The sequence below is a fragment of the Hyposmocoma kahamanoa genome, unplaced genomic scaffold (genome assembly GCF_003589595.1).
Source record: "Hyposmocoma kahamanoa isolate Upper Pololo Valley unplaced genomic scaffold, ASM358959v1 160, whole genome shotgun sequence".
Classification (NCBI taxonomy): Eukaryota; Metazoa; Arthropoda; class Insecta; order Lepidoptera; family Cosmopterigidae; genus Hyposmocoma; species Hyposmocoma kahamanoa.
Genome location: NW_020653575.1, coordinates 2,306,001 through 2,330,067, shown reverse-complemented (window position 1 = coordinate 2,330,067; position 24,067 = coordinate 2,306,001). Strand labels below are relative to the sequence as shown.

General features: G+C 36.2%; 1 protein-coding gene across 1 annotated transcript; it reads left to right on the top strand.

Annotated features, from left to right (window-relative positions):
• The first annotated feature begins 1,980 nt into the window (after positions 1-1,980).
• LOC113240689 lies at positions 1,981-13,532 on the top strand. The gene is made up of 5 exons (XM_026478070.1): positions 1,981-2,223; positions 7,705-7,842; positions 9,625-9,748; positions 10,481-10,709; positions 11,331-13,532. The coding sequence occupies exons 1-5, from the start codon at positions 1,988-1,990 to the stop codon at positions 11,594-11,596; spliced, it is 993 nt and encodes a 330-aa protein (XP_026333855.1). The 5' UTR covers positions 1,981-1,987; the 3' UTR covers positions 11,597-13,532.
• Positions 13,533-24,067: the final 10,535 nt, after the last annotated feature.

The following is a 24,067-nucleotide window of genomic DNA, read 5'->3' as shown; positions in this document are numbered from 1 at the left end:
TCAGATCTTTGCGATTTGAAGCTCTGAGTGGCATTGCAACTGTTATAGACAGGGTGGTAGCTTACCGCCAGACACACGACTTGATGCCGTCACTCGATATTATAAAAAAAACATACGCCTGTCCATAACATTTGCAGTGCCACTCAGAGCTTTAAATCGCAAAGATTTGTGGGATACTAGCACTGCACCCGTCAGTCCGAGACATAAGTTGATAAGTATCATGTGCCTGCAATTTCACCAGCACCCGTACCCTTCAAAGCTGGAACGCTGTAATGCTCTACTGCTTCGCGGCTTAATAAATATGGTGGCAGTACTTCTTTTCTCTCTCGGACAAACTCTTTTACAAGGAGCTATACAGCTACGAAAATGTTTGTTCATCACTACCGAAGTTAGTTTTCTATCTACACTTTAAACAAAGCGAAAGTGAGCCTCAAAGCTTTCTTGATCGTAAAGACAAACAAGTGAAAAAACACATGAAATGTTTCACTTTGTTGAATTTCCATTTAGATGTTCGCCACAGAAAATAACAGATAATATTTTTCTATTTTTTATTTTCTCATGTAGCATGTAGGCATTTAATCAAGAGGCATCGCAAGGTTACGGTGTGTTGACAACGTAAAAGGTTTTTTATTCGTGCAGAGTTATTGCCTTTGCCTTGCAAGGAGACAACATGGAGTAGCAAAAAATGTTGTGGTTTTTATAAAGAAATATACGATTCAGTGTTTATATGATTGAATAAATAAAACATTCTTTTTCTACTCCTGTACTTGAATCTGTCAATTATAATTTCATAAAGTATGTCGTAAAAGCGCTCTTTTTAGTTCTGAATCAAAATTCTATTGACGGTACTCGCCAATGAACTGAAAATTAAAGTTCTGTACACTGAACTATAACTATCTATGTGTAACAATCGGGAAAACCTAAGAACTCGTTATATGATATGTAGGTAGGTATACCTACTCACGTCTTTGGAATCACAATGAGGTAGACAAGAACTGTCAATGGCTACTTTGCACAATTTTTATTTACTTTTCGTCAATCTTTTCACACAAGTCCGCTTAGGTATAGATACTTCTCGATACGTACTTCCAGTCTTTTTAAGAACGTTCTCGATTTCATCAGAAAACGCTCTTCGTGGCCGACACCTTCCAATGTTGCTTTCCACGTTGGATCTATCTATATAATATTTAGCAGGCCAATCTGTTTACGAGTCTATACAACCTCAAACGGCTTTGGTTAATTCCGTATAACAGCGAAAGTGTTGAATCAATCACTTTGCAAAAAATATATAGTGAAATTGAAGACATACATTGATTAGTACACGGTGTGAAAACACGATTCCTAAAGATTTTCACTAGAGAAAAAAAACACAAACTTACCTCGAAATTTTACAAGAAAACCGCTATATTCAATAAGTACTTTACAAATACCAATGATTTTTTTTTATATCAATTGAATTTGTAAAGACATAAAGCCAGTGACTCCGCCACTCGACAATGACGAGCTGAAGTAGTATCCGCTCTTAAAATGCACGTTCAAATCTATGTTGTAATTAGATTAAATAACCTATTAAAGAAATAAATTACCATTATAACAGCTCTTTTACCATTCTATTTTCATTTCCTCAAACCACCTCAACACACCATTATCTGCTTTTATCACAATATCCTCTTTCAAACCACATCGTTCACGAATGATAGTATTGCTGACTCTGTCCCATAACCGTACGTCACTCTTTAACTGAGAAAACATTACCTGAAAGATAGGGTGGCTGGTAATTACATTATAAATCAAGATAATATTCTTAAATTGTATTATCTAATACTTTAATGTAATACTGGCGAGCCACGGAATTTCCTTGGGGATTAATTCAGAATAGGCCAGTGTAAGTTGATATCACTCCTCAAACAATTCTGTAGCATCTACAGTGCCATCTCGTTTAGGACATTTAATAATACAATTTCTCCTAAATAATTTCAGACCAAGGATGTCCCCGGCAGCGTCGTTCTCACAACGGTGGGCCCGAGACAACCTGATACGAGAAGCTTCAAATGAAGAGTTGACTGTCCTCGACCTCTTCCCGATAACCTGCGAAGGCGACGAGGCAGAGGCAGCGAAGAGGGCGCGACGATATTACACGGCAAGAGGTCCCGGTGGACTCACAGATTTGTGGCATAAAAGGCATCCAGATGATGAAGATATCCTCTCTAGTTGTCAAGATGCGTAAGTGTGTTTATTATAATATAATTAGATACATAGGTCTAATGATTTCGAAAGATGTGATTATAGCAAACTCTCTTTGCTTGGTGGTCTTATTGATTTGTGGCATGAAAAGCATCGGGATAATGAGAATGATAATGTAGGAAGATACTTGGTTAACAGATGCGGAAGAGCGTTTTCATTATATGATATCAAAAGAGGTAAAGGTGACTAAGAGGGTCAGAGGTTTATGGGACTTATTGATTTGTGGCATAAAATGTATCCGGATAATGAGAATAATAATATTAAAAGATACTGTTGAGTGGTAGGATAGAAGGAGAGTTTAAATTCAAATTCAAAGTATCTTTACGTCATGGGTAAGCAAAATTACACTCGAATCATCAAATTGAATAGAATAGAAACCATTTATTGCAAAACGCCACAACACAAAAATACACAGTAAGAAATAAAAAAGATAAAGCTAATTTAAAACAAAAATAAATACATAAACAAAAAAAAATTAAATTAAATGAAATACAAATAAAAATTTAGTAATAGGTCATGAAATGACCACAAAGCAAAAACATTAAATTGATTAAATACTACCGCTTATTCACAAGGCTGATTCCCCTGAGAAAAAAGAAAATTTTAATGGTTGTTCTATGTAACTAGACTCGTTGATTTGTCACTTTGTACAAGATTCATTTACAATAATTAACGAAAAATTATGTTTTTCATTTGAAGGGTAAAATTATAAAAAAAACCGTCCTCAAAAGTTCGTCGAATTACATCCATTTGCAAAGTTTTATTGAAACCGGTTTCCGGAAAGTGCGCGGAACTGGATTCATTCCCTAGTTTGCCACCCTTAGAGGTGGAATATTTTCTTCAAATTTAAATAGGACTAAACACTGATGAACAAAAAAGAATCATCAAAATCGGTTCACCAATGCCGAAGAATAAGACGTGGTAGCCTACAACCGTGGGTTCGAATCTGGGCTCGCACCTCTAAGTTTTTCAGAATTTATGTACGAAATTTAATTTGAAATTTACCATGAGCTTTTCGATGAAGTAACTAACTACATCGTGATCAAACCTGTACGTCGAAGAAGGTTCACAACTGTGTAAAAAACTGTTCGAAAATGTGTAAAGTCCCCAACGTCGCATTTGACTATGACCTAAACCCTCGCCAAAGGGGAGACCAACGCACAGCAGTGTGACGTATAAATGTGTTGATAATGATGATGACGGTGATGATAGTTAATAACTGCAAAATTAAAAATATGACGACCAAAGTACGAACTCCAATTCATGTATATTTTTAGTTACTTAGGTAAGGTTTATATTATTACATTAAATTTTGTATTAATATTTAAAAGGGTTTTAACCCTTTACCCTGGCCTTTCAGGCATTTTAATTTAATTCTAAAATGAAATATATGTGCAGAATGTTCAATTAATTGCGAAAGAGGTTGATTCCACTTTTGGTTTAATGGGTAGAATCATCCCCCACAAGACTTAAGTATTTATTAAACATAATTTTAGCGTAATTGCTTTACACACATAATTTATAAATAATGAGTTCATTTTTTTTTTATTTGACAGTTACGCGTTTAGGCTTACATAAATCAAAAACTGATATTCATGCAAACAAAAAATTCTATTTCTCTTATGCCTCTTTTTTCTTTTTAAATATGGTGTTAGACAACATCACACACTTATTATGGAAACCGGAAGCAACGGTACCACAAACACCCAGACCCGAGACAGTATAGAAAAGTTAGATTTTTTACATTGACCCGGCCGGGATCACCATGTAAAAACCACTCGACCGCGGAGGTCGTCAAATTTCTTTTAATACTACTTTAAAGAAAGCATTGTCTTTCACTGCACCGTCTTCTTTGCTCATCAACGACATTTTTATAGGAGTGCATTTGACTTCCACGTCACTTGAAGGAAAGTGACGATGACGCCAACAATGCACACCTATTTAATGCCTATACACTCTCACCTAAGGCCCAAGTTATAAGTTCAGGGAAGAAATCTGCAAGCAGGGAATTCCAGTCAAATGCCGTTCGCCATATAAATGTGAAATCGTTCGTGCGAATCTTGGGTATAACCACAACATAAAGTTGTAACCCCTGCCTACGTCTAGTCCCCCGATGATAGAAACGGGATGACGGAATTATTTCATTCAACTCCGTCGCACACTCTCTGTGTAGAATACTGATTAGCGACAACTTTACAGCGGTGTTCAAGGCTTTTGACATTTTTTTTAGAATATCAAGTGATAGGACAAAAACGTCGTGCAAAAACGAAGCGCCTATAACAGTTGCAATGCTACTTAGAACTTTAAATCGTAAAATCTGAGCGGTACTGCCACTAACCCATTCACTCTGAGACATAAGTTACCAAGTCCCACGTGACTGCAATTTCATCAGCACCCTACCCTTCAAAACGGGAATGTAGTAAACAGAAGAACTCTGACTGACTGAGTAAACATATTATTTATTACAACTCTTTCAGATCCGTAAAAGTATAAACATAAGAACTCTATGTACACCCCAAAAAGGATACTATTCCACATTCATTTTCAACGTTTACTTTCACAACTAAACAAAGATCATTTAAGTGTATAACCCTAGAGGTAAGTAACATTCGTGACTGTTTCAATCTTGATTCAATTTTGAACATCACGATGTTTTCATAATGCTATTGAAGTATTGGGAAAGGGACCTATTTTGGTTAGGACTTTTGTAGCAGCACTTTCAAATCCCATTGTTTTGTCACTGCATTATATGAATTGGAAGTATTTGCCCATTATTGTCATCATCATTCATAGTCCAATTTTCTCCATTGCTTGAGACAAGTCTTACGGAAGTTCGTGTCACGATGTCGCGCTTGTCATACCCATAAACAGCCCTCAACTTTAACGCTGTCATCTACTCCTCGACCTTTATGGTCGAGTGACTTGCACACCGGTTTTCATGATGTCGCCGTTTCTGAGGTCCCGATTTCGATCATTAAATCACAATGGGAAAAGCGTACACTCGTAACCACCTATACGAAACGTGACATTAAATTCAAAGCACTGTACCGGCAACATCTACTCTCACTTCAAAAATATCTGTAGTCTCTGTTTGAATTCTTTTTTTTTTGGTCTGTCTAGAATCGGATTTCATTTTTACTTTCATTTATTCACATTATACACACATCAAAAGTGTCTAGGGATCAAGTGAATATTTTTGAAACAAAAAATATTTAAGCAATATTTACCAAATCCAGTCTTCCAGGACGACTTCTTACTTTAATGCTTATGTTTTATTTAACCGCTTACCCCTATATTAAATAAAAATAAACTAAAATTGATGTTTTTGCAAATTGTGGGAAAAAACTCAAATTAACGGCGTCAATTAAATGACAAAAAAATGGCGAAAATGATGATTTTGCTCATTTTTATTGTAAAGATAAGAAAATTAATAATCTGTATTTCCACCATTAACACGAATCACACAATTACAGCGATTTGGCATGCTTAAGATGAGTTCATCAAAATCACTTTGAGGAATGGCCGCCCATGTGTTTTGTAACAAGTCAAAATATTGTTGTAGAGTATGTACGGTATGCATCTCGGCACAGCTCTTCTTTGAAGCATATTCCACGCGTGCTCAATTGGATTGAGGTCCGGCGATTAAGCAGGCCACGGCAGAACGTTGATACGAGCTTCGGCAAGAATGCGTGTTACGACTCTAGCCGTGTGTGGACGTGCGTTGTCATGCATTAGTTGAAATGAATCACCCAACTGGCCTCGAAAAGGGATGATAACATCTGAAACAATCCTCTCTGCGTAAACTTGAGCATTGAGGTTACCCCTGATCCAAATGAGATCGGTTCTTCCGCCGATCCAAATACCGGCCCATATCATTATTGTTCCCCCACCATATGGATGAACTTCCTGACAATATCTCAAACGTTCATGACGTCCAGATGTTCTCCAAACTCGAGTACGTCTTGTATCCGGTCTCATACCGAAGCGGGATTTATCCGAAAAGCACACATAGCGCCAGTCTTCTTCCTCCCAGTTTCTGTGTTCGCGAGCCCATCGTAAACGGGTCCTGCGATTGCAGGGTGCAATAGGTGGAACTCTGAGCGGCCTTCAGGATCGCAGACCCACTTCACGTAAACGATTTCGGATTGTTTGATCGCTTATTAGCAAGCCTGAGGAGCTGTGGAGTCTCGTAACCAACATCATGGCGGTCATGGTACGATTCCGTCGAGCAGTATTTTGGATATACCGGTCCTGTCTGCGAGTCGTGATGCGAGATCGTCCTCCATGTCGCTCGGCCACGCTGCCCGTCATGCGATAGCGCGTCCAGAGGCGACTTATGACGCTCTGTGTAGTGTTAAGAGTGAAAGCCACAGCACGTTGCCTGGAACCAGCTTCCAACATTCCGACGGCTCGCATCATCACTTCTCGGGTTAAATGATGTCGTCTCTCCATAATAATGTAAATTGTTTCGGTTCCGATGCAGATATTGTACCTAATGATTTTGTCAAAACGCTATAACTCATTTTTATACAAAACCACATTGACAATCGATTTTCTTCTTATTATCTATTATTATATATATATTTATTATATATTATTATATATTTAAATGTTAAAACTCAGTAAAATGTATCAATAGCGATACAAAAAAGTTAATATAATTAACCCTAATTGCAGCAATACTCTTACACGTACTTGATCCCTAGACACTTTTGATGTGTGTATGTATACGTCATATATACTAGATACAACACTTAAACTTATTTATGTATAATTTACTCTTTCAGCTGTAATTATATTCACATTCGCTCAAGCACTTATATATCAAATAGGTTATTTTAGATGCACTCATTATTTACACTTTACTATGCATAACTTTACGCATCGTCGTTATATTTTTACTTACAAATAACTTAATCCCTCTCCTTGGTCCTGACTGAAAACCAGCGCCTTAGGAAACTTTGGCATATGCTAAATCACCACCCTTTCACTGCTATGACAATCATGTTATGTCTTTTCGTTTAAACTTAATCTGTATTTGTGTTATATCAGTGAATAAAGTGTTTATCTATCTAATGAAATAATGATGGCCTCAGTGGTCGAGTGGCTTACACAATGGATTTCTTGGTGTCGCCATCTCTGGGGTTTTGATCCTCGGGCCGAGTCAATGTAGAAAAACTAACTTTTCTGCATTATTTCGGATTTGGGTGTTTGCGGTACGGTTGTTGTTTCCGATTTCCATAGCACAAGTGCTTTAGTTACTTACTTTGGGATCAGAGCAACGTATGTAATGGTGTCTAATATTTATTTATTTATCTTTGCTGTAGAACATCCTGCATTTCTCTATGTAGCTAGTCCTCCGTTTGCTGTGTCCTGTCATTGTAACACGCCTGAGTTTACCCAAGGTAAAAAGAAAATCAAATTCGAGCTTTTAAATCTTGTCATTTCTATCTTTTTCAGTTACATAGTGCCTCTGAAAGAAAAAAGCGTTGGCGGCAGACGAATGACCTTGGTCAAAATACCAGCTCCCACTGCTTTGGACAGGCCTCTCTCTGCACGTGCATTATTGGCAAGATGGCTTATGATCATGGACATAAGGTATATAATTATCCATAATAGTAATAATAATAGTGCCAGAACATCCAGCTAATTATCTGGTGTCAAATTAGGAAATTCCCTGTACTATGACTACCCAGGCAACGAAATTAACTCCGGGTTTGTAACAGAAATTGATCCTACTGAAAATCGAACACGGGATCTACTCATCCAGCGCCCACAGGGTAACTGACACAACTTCAATCGTAGAGACGTATTTCATTTCACATACCTAAACAGGGTAACTGACACAACTTCAATCGTAGAGACGTATTTCATTTCACATACCTAAAACGTAGTAAATAATAATATGTATAATGTAAAAATAGCACTCATGGTACTAACATTAAACCATATCTAGTACTAGTAGAGCTCCTTGTGAAAGAGTTCGTCCAGGAAAGTATTCCCACCCTACCTATTTCTGCCGTCAAGCGGTAATGTAAGAATTACTGCGTTTCGGTTTTGAAGGATGGTTGTTGGTGAAATTACAGACACATGGGACTTGTCTACTTATGCCTCAAGGTACAGTGTACAGTGCCTCTTAGATCTTTGTGATTTAAAGCTCTTAATGGCACTGCAACTGCTGACGCACGTCACTGGTATCTTAAAAAAATACTTACTCGATGGCGCACTTTCATCCAATAGTAAACCACCGATGATTAATAATAGTAATTAATATATATCTAAATATATACAAGGAATAACTAAAAGATATGACCAAAATTCAGGAGGCAACGACTTAAAACTATGATTATAGTTAAAAAAAAAAGAAAACATTGTCTTCGTTTACTGTTATTTTGAAGCCTCTGAATAAAATTTATATTAAAAATGAAACGAGATAAAATAACTGAAGCGGAAACAGATAAAAGAATTTGAAGCCTTTGACAGAAGTTACATTCCACCGTCATTGAAATTTAACTCCTGATTCTCTAATAATCGAAATTTTGCTGGAATTTATATTTTTTCGGATGCCACGAAATAATGAAAGAGCCAATAGTAAAAAAAAATCTTTTTGTCCTTTAGTTTAACAAGTTAAGTTTAATAAAACATGTTACGATAAAAAGAAATTGTTCCTTATACAAAATGTAGTGAAGTTGAAAAGTTTGACTCTTCTTTGCAGCAGTTTAAAAGCCATATCAGCAAATCAAATTTTAATGTATGCTAATCATTAGTTGTTCAATCTTTCTTTGCTTTGTTTACTTTGTTATAATTTTTTATTACTGGTCTCTGATCTGATTTTATTTAACTTATCATTGCTCGTCTTTGGTTATACCTTATACTTGTTCACTTGTAAGTACAGGGAAGTATAGATTTAGTAATAAGGTAATTTTTTTATACATATTGTAATTGTACAAGATTGTTCCACAATAAAAAGAAAAAAGTTAGATCATATAATCTAATAGGTAGGTACTTAAAGTTGACGAGTTTTCTATTGTGATAAAGAAAGATAAATTATTATTAACGGCTTAAAAAGAATGAAACACATTTTATTTTTTGTTTTCACTGGTATGATTATTCGTATATTTTTTTGTGTAAAAACACTTCACCACTTTGTTATTATTACTTGCCCATTTATCTTGTGACGCAATCAAGGCCATTAGTGTTCGAATGCTAAGTATTATTCAAAAGATTAAAACAATAAATAAGAATCTCTCTGTACTGATCACACGAAACAGTTTCTTTATCCTCTCCGGCCTACGCCACTGACTCTAAATCTTCTTTACAAACAACGCGGTATACTTCACTCCATATTTACAATTTCTTATTAGTTTCTTAACATTTCAGATTACGGGAAGACCCTACACCAGGTGGAGAGGTAGTATTCATCGACGTTAGTGATCTTCAACCTTCTCATCTCAAGAATCACTTCAGAGCCACTTATTGGAAGGATTTTGTTTGGTGTATGAAGGTATTTGCTTTATATTCGAAAGTTCTGAGTAGAATGGTTTATTTTTCTTTGAAAACTTTTGGGGATAAAAGGCATCGGCAAACAATCCTGTGAACAGTCGGCGTCGAAATTGTCAGAGCGTTCAAATTGTTTACAAATATCTAACATTTGTTAAGGATCAACCTTATGTCAATGACTTTATGGTGTAGTTTTGAATGTAACACATTTCGTCTGAAAACAATGGAAAGCCAAAACAAGCCTTATAAAGATAAGATGATCAAGTTTAATTCCCACCGCCGGCTTACATTCCAAGGTATGTTATAAAATATTCATTCAAGGTATTTACCTTGGTAATAGCGGTCCGAATGCCTCGTTAACTATAGCCTTGATTACGAGCTAGAGAAAAGATTAGGCCCTAAACTCTTCCCTGAAGGAGCCCATCTCCTTGACATACTAGTCATTTTATTGATCTTGACATTTGGTTGATTTCATAACGACCTCCGTAATCGAATAACAGCCTCTGTGGTCGAGTGGCTTACATACCGGTTTTCATGGTATCGCCATACCCGGGCTGGGGATCGAACCCGAGACAACGTAGAAAAACTAGCTTTTTCTATACAGTCTCGGATCTGTGTGTTTGTGCTATTGTCATTGTTTCCGATTGCTATTACACAAGTAATTTAGTTACTCAATTTGGAATCACAGTAACGCATGTAATGTTCTTTAATATTTATTTGTTTATTTTAATTTTAGCAAGCATATCCCCTACGGTTCTCTGAAGTCCACGTAATAAATACACAACGCCTGAAGACCATGTCTTTGCTACTCCTGCACATTGGTCTGTATCCCTGGCGTCGCAAGGTCGTTCAGATACACGCAAATGATGAGCAAATTAATCATGCGATGGGGCTGGACTACTTCCCTGTGGAGGGACTGCCTTATGAATATGGTGGCAAAGCTGGGGCCATGAGGGACCTCAATGGTAAGATATTTTCTGTTTAATATTATTGAAACAAAGATCGAACACAATGAAAAATTCCTTCAACTACAAAACAAAATAAAAAGGTATCAATAATAATAACAAAGTTAGGAATATTTTCACAAAAAAATATATCAATAATTTGGTAGTGAAAACATCATGATGTTCAATGAAGTAAATATTTTATTTATATATAACAATTTTTGGATTAGATAATCTGGCATTCCGTTTTAAATTCCATCATCGTCAACCCATTTATATATCCCACTGCTAGGCATGCTTTAAACATATTATAGGTAGTGTGGCCCCATTCATGCCTGACAGAGTGTGATGTTGTAGATATCACACGCTCAACTCATTTTTTCGTCCCATTGTCGGGCACGGGTCGCCTCCCAGGTGAGGGTTTTAGACCATAGTCCGCCACGCTGGCCCAATGCGGATTGGGGACGATTTTCAAGGGTTGTGAATCTTTCGCACATAAATTCCGTAAACTCAGATTCGAACCTAAGGCCTCTGCTTGAGAGGTAGGTTAAAACATTAAGCTACCATGGTTTTAAATTACAGTATCACCTCTTTAACTTTATATCTCCATGATATAAAAATTAATATCGTTTTTTATTTCAGATGAATGGACAAAAAAACTTCTATCAAATTCCAAATGGCTACAAACAGAAGAACGAAAGTTCTACGAAACAGATTTAAAACCAGAAATACGTACGAAAACTAGACACCGAAGTGCTGTTAGAAATTTACACAAAAGTAATGGCTCTTATAATATGATGACAAGGACTCATTCTTGCAGATCATTGCACAGACATGATGATTTAGACGAAGGGACTTATGGTGCCTACAGGACTTTAAAACTTTCCGATACACAATATCATGTTTAAAAAGTCAAAACAACTTGAAGTTACTGTAATTCAACTATTCGTCGACTTAAAGAATGGTTTTCCGGATTATATTATAGCGTCAAGCGTTTCACGGATTATTTCTTGTAACGGAAGTCGATCTTCGATTAAAAAATTAAGTTTTCCATGTATGTATGACGTGTTTTCATAATTATTTATCGAAGATAGACTTTCCACAATATGCTACCAGATAATCCTACAGTATTTTGGTCATATTGCTCACCGATAAGCAGACAATCTTGACAAACTGGTTGTGGTGGGTAATGTGGATGGAAAAAGACTTCACGATCGATCACCTGGCCGAATTCGTTCCCCGAGTTCTGAATCCGAGAAATGACGGTCCGAAATGTCACAGGGATCATTTTATCTCTAGGTGTACAAGCGGTATTCGTATTTTTTCGGATTCGAATGGACTTAGTGCAAAAGCGACATCCGAAGTGGGTCCAAGTTTTCTAGATTTGTATAACGGATTCAGAACGACTACTAATCGAATTCAGTGCCCTAATGCACTAACTTCAAAATTGCAACGCAGTAAATACACCGTTGCCTCTCTGGTATGTCATTACGTTTTCCTAATATTGACTTTATTAAAATACTGCTCTATTGGTGTTCAATAATATTATTATTACCAATTGGCAAATTGTAGAAGTTGTATAGACGTAAATTATGTACAAATATATTTCATATTACACCAACAAAATTGTTTCTTTATTACTTTGTTTATGGTATAAAGTTATGAGTATTGTTTAGTTATATTCGAAAATGCATAGTTCAAAATATCTTCATTTCGTACACAAGTAAATGACACTTGAAATTGACTTAATGAGTAAACACTGCCACTTCTTCCATGGGCAAATTGCCTTGAGAAGAATGACTAAGAAACTGCTGTGATTGCTCTATACCAATGTTCATGGTTATCTTTTATAACGTTCCTGAAAAAACTAAAGGCATCATCCCCATAATTTTTTGTCATTCAAGTTACTCAGAAATTGTTTAATACATATTATTTTGCATAAAGTTTTTGTTTTACAACAGTTTATAAGTATCTTATTATAAAAGTGTAAGTATGATTGCCTCCTGCAAAATCCATTAGACTTTATAGTGTGTGTACTACACGTAAAAGTACATAAATTGGCATTTCATGTTTTGCTTACTATTTAACCACACAGTAGACGTGGGCAAAGCTATTGAAAGCTCATTACTATGCGTCTTACTACGAACGAAGCCTTTGAAATGTTGTACTGGAGAAAAATAGAGAGAATCAATTGGACAGAGAGAGAAAGCAATAAAGAGGTATTAAGACAATACAGTACAGCAGGGTAAAAATGTGTAACGACTGTTTTGTAGAACCATTATGGGAGAAAGATCCAAGGACTGGCAGTGGAAAGACTAAATGTAGTTATCTATATCAAACAATGGGAATGTTACTCAATGTTAGGGTGCTGAGCAGAAATATTGATGATAACTTCATAGATAGGACTATAGCTCAGAAATAAGAATAATTAAATAACGTGCACACTCATAGCTCCGCACTAGGGAAACACTGTGTCGCGGATGCCATGGACACACACATAGAGAACCACAAATTACAACCAAACTCACCAGGGAAATAAATGTAGGCCATACAAATATTTCTCCCCGGGAACTCGTCATAAGAAATAACTTTTCAGGTTTCTTCCCAGCAATTCTTCGGGAATACGAAACCTATGTGCTTACGCTCTCGATATAATTTTAGTTTATTTCTCTCAACATTACAAATTTCGTACAAATTACAATTACCTACTTGTCATTTTATACTACTCTTCAAAAAGTGAGCGTTGGTTTACAAAATAATGAAGAAATAATTATATAATAGTAAGTTATATGTGCACAATAATATACATGTACAAATTAACATAATTAATGACACTAATAAATAATTGAATTAAACTAACAATGTCAAGTGTATATAGGAAATGTCAATAAGTAACTGGAACATTTATTTAAAAAATCCATTATAGTTTAATATCGAGATTGCATCCTCGAGACACACCGTGTCCCTGACGATTGTGGTAAAAAAGTATTTTTTTTTTAATTTAAAATTTTTCAAAAGTGGTGGGTGAAAACACAGTTGCGATTTAGAGTCACCGTGTAGTTCTGGGACGCTACAGTTGCGATGAGCGACTTTGAATGTTATTACTACTAATCATTCGAATGGGCAAATCATTCGCCTAATCCAAGCACAATTATTCGACTCGAATCGAATGATAACCGATACTGAATGCCCCTGCCATTTGGTCGATGGTACGAGTCCATTCACCATGTCCATATCAAGTAAGCCTGTCCCCGTAAGATTTACGGTATTTACCATATCGTCGAGGATAGTGCAATTACGCGTAACTAGCATTGGATTATGAGTTTCCATTTCGGTAATTTAGTGGAAAAATCAAACCCGCGTAAATTTCGCGGCAACCAAATTAGCGTGATTTGCGGGAATCTATTGTTATGAGTCCGTAGACAACATAAATTAATGCTTACTGTGGAAAAATTACCGTCGTAACCATTGAAATAACAAAGTAATAACGCTAAATCACTCTCACTGTAAAAGTTGGTTTACTGCAGATACGCGGCTTTTACCAATGCTACAAGCGTATTTGCACTATCCCCGGCGATATGTCAGAGAGGGTCAGGCAGAAATGTAGAGCATGGAATGTATGGATTAGTAATGAATAATCATTCATATCATTCGAATACGAAAATTAGTCGGTTACTAATTTGTCATTCGTATGACAGGATTAGTAATTACTAACAAGTCGAATATCGACATCATTAGGGACACCTTGTGTCTCTAGGACGCGTGACAGTTGATATTGAGGGCGTGTTACTTATTTACTATCTTACACTGTATAATAATAATAAAAAAGTAAACTAGGTACAACAAGTTCCTTTTCATCATCATCATCTTCTGTTATTGTATGTATCATATATAAATTTATTATGTATTATGTATACAGATAAATCTGTATACATAATACATATATACAAACCTAACATAAGGTTTGTTTGTTATATATATTTGATTATATATTTATTACATTTGTGTTATTATTAATTTAATATTTTGTTTAATTTGCCGCATTCGTGAATTTCGTTTTCCTCAAAGGTTGACTGGTAGAGAATGCTTTTAGCATTAAGTCCGCCTTTTGTATCATTCTGTGTTGTGGTCAATAAAGTTTAGTAAATAAATAAACAAGTTCCTTTTTAATGATATACCATAGAAATAAAATTTAATGATCTCGGTGACTCAGCGGTTAACATTGTTACCGCTAGATGAAGACGTCTCTGGTTCTTTTGAATTCCCAATGGGACTTTTTGGAAATCAAACTACTCTTAATTAATCCTGATCTGGGTATCCTGGTTATGCCCCGGAATCATTTCGTTCCTCTGATACTTATAGGGAATTTTCTAGTTTAAGACCAGGTAATGAATTGGTGCGGTTGTTCAGACAATTTTTAATTATTTTTCGTTGTGTGGTACCAGTGCCATACAACGAAAAATAATCATCAAAAGAATGATAGTTAAACTATGACTTATGTGTAATTTTTATATTTCATAACGGAAAGTAAAAATTCGTCAATATTGTATAACAATTGCTCATTGCTTGCAACGCATAAATCAAACAAATAAAGAAAAACAAGAAATGAAGAAAAAAGGAAAACCAGAAAAACAAAAGTAATAAAATTAAAGAAAGAAAAAACATAACATAGAAGCTAGAAAGTGTATTTTTAAGTGCATCATCTGATCAAATGTAAATACAACTATGTTTCTTAGCAATTACAATAACAGTCTACTACAACTCTTTCTTCTTTGAACCCAAATATAAAGTAATAAAGTTCCATTTCAGACGATTATACTTCAAGAATGTAAACAATTGCTTTGCGAATTTTGTTTTTAAACTTTCTGTTTTATCCTAAAGTCGTTAGAGTAGAAAATGTAACGTGTTGGATTGAAGTTTCAAAGCATTGAAATAAACCAAAATGGGTGCATCGTTAGTGCAGCCATTGTAAGTGAAAGGTTGCAAATGCACTGAATGAAGACTACCTTTTACAACAGACGATTCTAAAGTGGAACAATTTTACAGAGCCAATTTTTGATGCTGTTAATGACAGCATTAAAAACAACATACCCTTGATATAAGAAAGCCACATAAAGTTATCCAGTATTGAGTACTTTATCTTCATTCGTTCAAAATAACTTAACTGACAATTGTGATTTCTGAATTAGTTGGCAGCTTACTTCAATAATCCAATCAAGGTACACTTTACAGAGAAATAATTAAACAGATTTATTCATATCTGCAACTCGTTGGTTAGAGTTAGATGATTTTTTCGTTGGGAAATCTTCCTAGTATTATCACACATTACTGTTTGATGGCTGAAATAGGCAGTACTTCGATAGACGAATTCTTTCACAAAGAACTCTGCTATCTGTTTCGTTTATATTTTTTTGTTCATCTACAATTTGAATATTAACGACAGAGTTTAAAGCACAGAAACGATATAAATATTGACACACATATTAATCATATACATACTATACTTTGGCGAAACCAAAGAAAGAAGAACATAAAATAGTATTTAAGACAAATTAGCAGCTAAATTAACACCGTTTAGCATCTACTCAGTACAGCCTTACTCAGCTTTTATTGAAAAAAAATATCGAAATTAAATGCATTTTTTTGATTTTGTGATGAAACAGAAACAGCTGAGACTTTAAAAATTTTACAACATACGAAATTTACAAGAACGCCAAATCAAACCCGAACTACTCGACAAACCTGTGTTAGTTGGATATTAAAACAAATAACGAAAAAGTGACTGTCGACTATTTTATATTTCCAAAATAAGACCTCAAATAAAAAAAAATATCCTAAAATAAACCATTTTATAAGAAATTATACATTAGATTATTATACATTTAATAAGAAAATAAAACAGAAAAAAACGCTGCAATATTATGGGGATTTGCTAGTTTTTTTTATAGTATCAAGACATGACGGGACGAACAAGTCGCTCGACTGATGATAAGCTACAAGCCTGTCCATAACAGTTGCAGAGCTTTAAATCCCAAAGATCTGACTGCTGCTACGCCCGTCACTCTGAAACATAACTTGAGAAGTCCCATGTGCCTATAATTTCACCCTTCAAAACCGGAACACATATGCGGACATTACGGCAGAAATAGGAAAAGTGGCAGTACTTACATGAACGAACTTTTTCACAAAGAGCCCTACTACTAATGAAAAATAGTCGTCAAATGTGCCTGTACGTATATATTTGCTACCCATTCTATCTGAAGATATTACCCGTCTATCTGTTTTCCTTCTCCAATGTAAACACTAAAATGGCGTCGAGCGCTGTAAAAAAGAAACTGATACATATTATAAAAAGTAAGTGGAGATAATGAGCTCCGATCCGCCGAGCGACAAGTTATCTGACCGCAGACTTTCTAATCTGTAACATAGAGCAGATTATAACAGTATATCTATATACTATATAAATACATCATGATGTATGTATAATTAATAATTCATAAATTGTATCATGAAAAGGATCTAATTTTTGTGTCGCGATATTGCCTTCAAGTGCAATGGTGTAAATGAAAATTTCGGAATCGTCTTAGATGGTTGCCCTAGTTGAAGAAATTTGTGTCCTTGTGTCACTAGTTTGTGACTTATAGTTTTGAATAGGACTGCTTTTACGTGCCAGAAAAATCCATAATTTCTGTATATCGTTCCAAAAACTTGAAGTAGCGCCTCATTGTAAGCGACACGCCTGTTCATAACAGTTGCAGTGCCACTAAGAGCTTCACATCGCAAAGATCTGAAAGATACTACCACTGCGCCCGTCACCCTGAGACATAAGTTAACAAGTCCGATGTGCTTGAAATTTCACCAGCACCGTTACCCTTCACAACCGGAACGCAGTAATGGTCACATTACTGCTTGACGGCTGAAATAGGTAAGGTATATAATAATAATCTCTCTTATATTGGACAAACGAAGCGAAGTATTTGTACCCGAGTCAAAGAACACATAGCTGATGTCAAACACCGTCGCGTAAACAAGTCTGCAGTCTGTGAGCATGTCATAGGTAAACCATGACATGCTCACAGGCCAATTCAAAGTTTGACAAACCCAACACTCAAGTTTGAAAAATTCAATCGAGTTTGACAATTCCCAGGTCCTTACAAAAGAAGTCCATTATTTACCCACGATGCTGTGAGAGGCCATTGAAATTAAAAAACCTCCTTATTCCAACAGGGAAGATGGTTTCTCCGTACCACCTGATGAAAAATTCCAAACAGACGTAGGACTGCAGTACTGATTAATATGTTTTAATTTATTCTAATTTCCATGATTAATTAATAATAAATATAACTTAATAAAAATTCATATTGTTAAAATAATTTGTAAAACGGACGTAGCGTAAATTCGAATGTTCTATGTAAAATTAAAAATAAGGTATTTAATTAATAACTTTTGTAACTATAGTGAAATAATGATCAGTACAGAGTACTAAAAAAACCGACCTCACAAGTACGTGGAATTACGTCTATTTGCTAAGTTTTATTGAAATATCCCCTAGTTCGCCACTATACAGGACTTGGCACTGGAGATAATAAAAATCTGTTCTCACTACTCAAAGTATATTGAGAGAAAAACTCCTTGAATTGGAGAAATAGCAAAATCAACCATTAAAGTAATTGCTCCTAAATTAAAGTTAGGCGCTATTTATAAAAATGAATCTTCATGCGTGAACAGCCACCCTTCGAGGTGGACGATTTTCTTCAAAACAAAATGGGAACACTATGGAAGTACCCCCTTTCCAACAAAAAAGAATCATGAAAATCGGTTCATAAATACCGGAGTTATCGCGTAAAATACATACAAAAAAACATACAGACGAATTGAGAACCTCCTCCTTTTTTGAAGTCGGTTAAAAATAAGGTGGTTTGCTTTAATATTAGATATAACTGATTGATGACTTTACCACCTCAATCAACCGTGACCATGGGACCTGTAAAGGGTCCAAAACGTTGCTTTGTTTGAAAAAACAAATATACGCGATTTAAATCCGGAAAAATAGTTTCATTTCCAGTTATTACAAAGTTGACTTGCTGAATTTATGGCCACGTTATTTCGTTAAAACTCTTCGCTGCGGTGGTTTTCTTAACAACGAATAAGTAATGCCATCCTCATACGAGAAATGATATTATATACTTCGATTCGTAATAAAGTACTTTTTCAAAAATACTTTGTAAAATCGATTTCAACGAATAATATGATGTTTTCCTAATATTATTAATTCATTACATTTTTTATGAAATTACTCCAATATTTTGTTATTTTTATTAATACAAAGATCGAACACAAGTAAAAATTCTTTAGATCTGTCAAGACTAAATTGAAAGAAAGAACTTGATTAAACTATGTTGAAACCTCTATGGTTATCCTGGTTACCAAATCGTGTTTTGGTATTTTGACGTATCAAATATCAAATATTGAATGTCAAGTTTGGGTAAAAATTTGTTTTATTACGGTGTTGTGGTCATCGAAAACTAAATAATGTATGACTCTAATGTGTAGTTTGTGACCTAGCCAAGCGGCACAAACAGTTTTTTTTATTACACCAAGTGACGGGACTTTGAGAGTGTGCGTTCTTACTGTTATCATCATGATTCTTTTCATTCATTCATTTATCATTCACTCATAGGATCAAAGATGTCGATGTTCTAGATCCATGGTCTTCTTGATCTGGACTGTATTTGTTCAGATTCTTGCTCTTCTCGGGATCAAGTTTTGATTATTTCAGGATCGGAAATAACCAAACCTGCGTTTGTGCCATACCAGGGCGACCACTCTACCAAATGAGCTACAAATCGAGCAGCAGATTTAACGAATTTTTCTATGCGTTTGTTAGGATCTTTGTTCTTGGTTTTAACGACTTTTTTTCCGTAGCACCTGTGAGAAATCTATGAAAGTATACTTTGGAATTAGAAACATTTTTGTGTTCCTTTTCAAGAAACTTCAAACGTCCAGCACTCGTATTTGATATTGTTTTAAAGGCTTTTTTTGTGTATTCAAATTAAATCCCGTTAGGTATATCTTTATCCTCTTAAGACCCAGAAAACCATGGAAAAAGCGCTAAACGCTCTATGTAGATAACATTTCTTTTATAATGCCAAGTGACCCGACGAACAAGTCGTGCGCCTGCTGGTAAGCGACATGCCTGTCCATAGCAGTTGCAGTGTCACTAGAGCTTTAAGTCGCAAATATTTGAGGGGCTTTACCATTTTACTTTTAGCTTTTACCATTGCGCTTGTCACTCAGAGACATATTAAGTTGACAAGTCCCATGTGCTTGTAATGTCACCAGCACCTTTACGCAGTAATGCTCATAATATTACAGTTTGGCGGTAGAAATAGGTAAGGTGGCAGTATTTCCCTGGATTAACTCTTTCCCCTGAGAAGAATGAATAGGAAACTCTAGGGTTCGTTGTTTGTAAATAAGCATTTGTTCACACTTATCTTTTGCAGTATTATTATTATTCCTGTAATTGTGTTATCAAATAATGTCTATGTAGAGTGGATGTTACGATATAATTATACTAATAACAATTTGACGTGACGCTCCCTGTACAAATGCAGATTTTGATGCCACTCCATGATATCGTTCACTGGTTCTTTGTAACTTGAGTCTCTGACCCTGGCTGACTGAGCTAGGGGCATCCGCCTCTCATATAAATATTGTCTTTTTTCATGGTACAAAGTGACGGGGCTTGGTGGAAAGCGACACGCCTGTCCATAGCCCCGAGAGATAGGTTTTCCGGAAAGACTCCGAGCTCGACGGCAAGAACAGAGTACAGCGGGCGTCCGAGCCAAGCCCTCCGCAGCTCCGCCAGTGATACGTTTGGGTATCTCTGGCGGAACCAGTCTTGAGCATGGACTCGCTGGGGTTTGTGGTTAGCTGCATAGACACATGTCCGTCTATGCAGCTAACTACAAACCCCAGCGAGTCTGATGTCTACCCCGGTCGCATATGTCCGGGGCGTTTATCTCGTGAGCAGCTAGCGCGCCTAGTTGAGGGCCTGAAGCAAGGAAACGCGCGGGACACGTGAGTTGCCATTTAAGTTGGAAGCTATGTCCGGACATTGTCGCAGAACACTGCGACTGGCATCTCCAGCACTAGCCCGGAGAGCTAGTAGAGGATAAGCTAGATATCCTCCTATGTCTCGAGCCGCTTAGGTTATAGACGTCGTTTTTTTCTGCGTCGGGAAGTGAGTGTGCCTTACAGCTCCGCCACCAATGAGGAAATTTGGTAGAGGACTCAGAGTCGACGGCTAAGCGGTGGCAACCGCTAATTGTGCAATGCGCACGGGAAGTGAGTGTGCCTACAGCTCCGGTACCTATCTAGAAAATAGGGAGAGTACTGTACGTGCACCCGGGGCGACTCACCCGAGGCACTAGCCTCTCGAAGAATCGGATGAAGTCAAGTGACAGAGGTCTGTGACAACCCTGTACACTGGCTGATCTGGGGTCAGAACCTGAACTTGTAAGGTTCCTGTGCGCGCACAGGTCATAGTGGCCTTCTCGTATAAGGGTAAGTAGGGTCACTATAATCAAAACTAACGTAGAAAGATGTGGAGCTTGTCCATAGCAGTTACTATGTCAGTCAGAGCTTTAAATCGCAAAGAAATTGCACTGCCACTGCGCTTCTCACCCTGAAACATATGTTGACAAGTCCTATATGCCTGTAATTTCGCCAGTACCATTGCCTTTCAAAACCGGAACACAGTATTTATATTACCGCTTGGCGGCAGAAATAGGTCAGGTGGCAGTACTTTTCTGGACGAACTTTTGCACAAGGAGCTCTACTGTTACCAAATGCTCTGTAAGGCCATGTGAGAGGCGAGAATCCAAAATTGATGCCTAAAACAATAATAATGTGTAAGCAACCACACCTTGTCTCAAACTATGGAATTCAGCATTAATGTGTTCCGGTTTTGAAGGGTTAAAGGCTGCTGGTGAAATCACAGGCACATGGGACTTGTCAACTTATATCTCAGGGTGACGGGCGCAGTGGCAATGCCCCTCAAATTTTTACGATTTAAAGCTCTGAGTGGTACTACAACTATCATGGACAGGACGTGGTAGGCTTGAGACGGGACGACTTGTTCGTCCCGTCTCATGATATTATAAACAAAAAAATCCCTATACTATGAGTACCAGACCAACGAAATTCAGGGCACCATCAGATGATTAGAAAAGTTCATTTAGCAAATTACTATCATTAACATATATTTCTATCAAGAATTGAACCCGGGATCTCATCTAGCGCCCACATATCTCACCCTTAGTGTAATAAGGCCACATCTGCAAGTCACAATTTTCAGGAAAGAAGTTTAAAGATTCTACGGACAAAATGAGTCGATATTTTTTTATTCTTAACCAATAAAGTTATGAAATGTCAGTTTTCTTAGTATATTGAGATTATTTATTACATAAAGTATTAAGTATATATTAAGTGCATGGGCTTTCATTTGCAATGAACGATAATTCTGCAAGATTAGTGTAAGAGCCGTTAAATTATAAAGCAAATTACTACCTAATACACTATTATATAAAATGCTATAAATCAGTCATACATAGTTAGTTGTTTCTGGAATTCGAAGTCAAACTTTCAAATTGATCTACTGTAAAATTTCCTAAAGTGTACTTAGTACAAGTATGCGCCAGGCCATCTATATAAATAATTTGTTTTAAGAGTCAATACAACCTCAAATGGTTTTGGTTGATTCCTCATACCAGTGAAAGTGTTGAATCAAACATTTGTCAGTCATTGGAAAAAATATATAGTAAAATTTAGGAGAATTATATACCGATTAGGATTAGAATATGGTGTGGAAACACGAAAAAAACACAAAACAACCTCGAAATTGTACAAGAAAACCGCTGTATTCAATTAGTAGATTGTACAAATAGTGCATAAGTCATTTCACCCGAGAAGAGTATATGCACCCGAGCCGCAGGCAAGTGTGGATACTTAAGTCGAGGGTAAAATGGGTTTTATGAACGAGTTATACACTCTGTTTTTCACTTCGATTGCAAGGAAATGAAACAGAATATTACAAATAAACGATTATTTTCTACACGTAACACGGACTATATAATGCTCTATTATATTTTACAAGCTTTTATTTTTTATGCATTTCTATTTCTTATAACTTATTAGAATTACTATTGCCTACTTTTTTAATCTTGTAATATAACACGGATTAAAAAAATAAAAGTAAAACTTTACTTTATAAAGTTCTAGTGTGCGTGGCTGTTGGTGCAGGCGTCATTGCCTTGATCTTAAACGATGATTTTATTTTATGCACTAGAGCATATAATCCTATTTTATGCAGCCTACACGCAACATAAATATGAACTTTAAGAGCATGAGTACAAAGTTAAGAATGATAATAGGTAGTGCATTTTTGTCACATATAAAAATGTGTAACAAAATAGAACTGAACTTTTTTTCTGATACTGCCGCCCTGACAGTGAACCCTGAGTGGCAAAACGGGGGCTATGTCACTCACTGGGTAAGGGATCACGGGTTGGTTGGCGTGCCAAGTATTCCCGGCATGGCACTAACGACGGAGTGGGGACGGTAAAGTCTCCCAGAGGTGGGTCCGTAATCGCGGACAACCGCAGGCGGGGCCGTGGATCATGAACCACGTGGGCAAAGCCCCGTTCCACGCGGAGTGTGGAATATAAAACCTGGGATTTTTTTTAGTGAGTAGGAGTCTCACATAACCACTGCGCCTTCCCGTGACGCGGCGGTATCCATGTCGGGTTTTCCCCCGGAAAGAATTTTTTTTCTCTCAAAATTACTTTCGTGGTTATGAAATTTCGACCAAACGTTATTTCTAGAAAATGTCATTTCGGACTATTGATAGTTAACCTTTTTTTATATCAACTGAACTAAATAGAACACGTATACGATATATACTTTTCAAATAGCTTTAATTTCGTTTGTAAAAAAATAAATTCTATAATAAAGTCAGTGTTGTGTCGGAACAGAATTGATTCAGTACGGGAAAATTTTGAATTCGAGCAGAGCTAGTATCGATTCTTATTATATGACTTTCATGTAATAAATCACTGTTGACATATGATCACTTGTGGCTTTATTATTCCCAAGGTACGTTTTGTTCGTTGGACTATTTCTGATCATTTTACGCCGGGGTAAAATTAACACAAGTCCAAAGAACCCTTAGTTAACAGGAATAAGAATAAAATAGTGAAGTCACGTAATCGTAAAGCTGTAATAAAAATTCTGCCAAACTTGACGACTCTTGACTTAAAGAAAATAAAAAAGCCGTAAAAGAAGGTCGTTTCGTAAAATAGACGTATTTCTTGATAAAT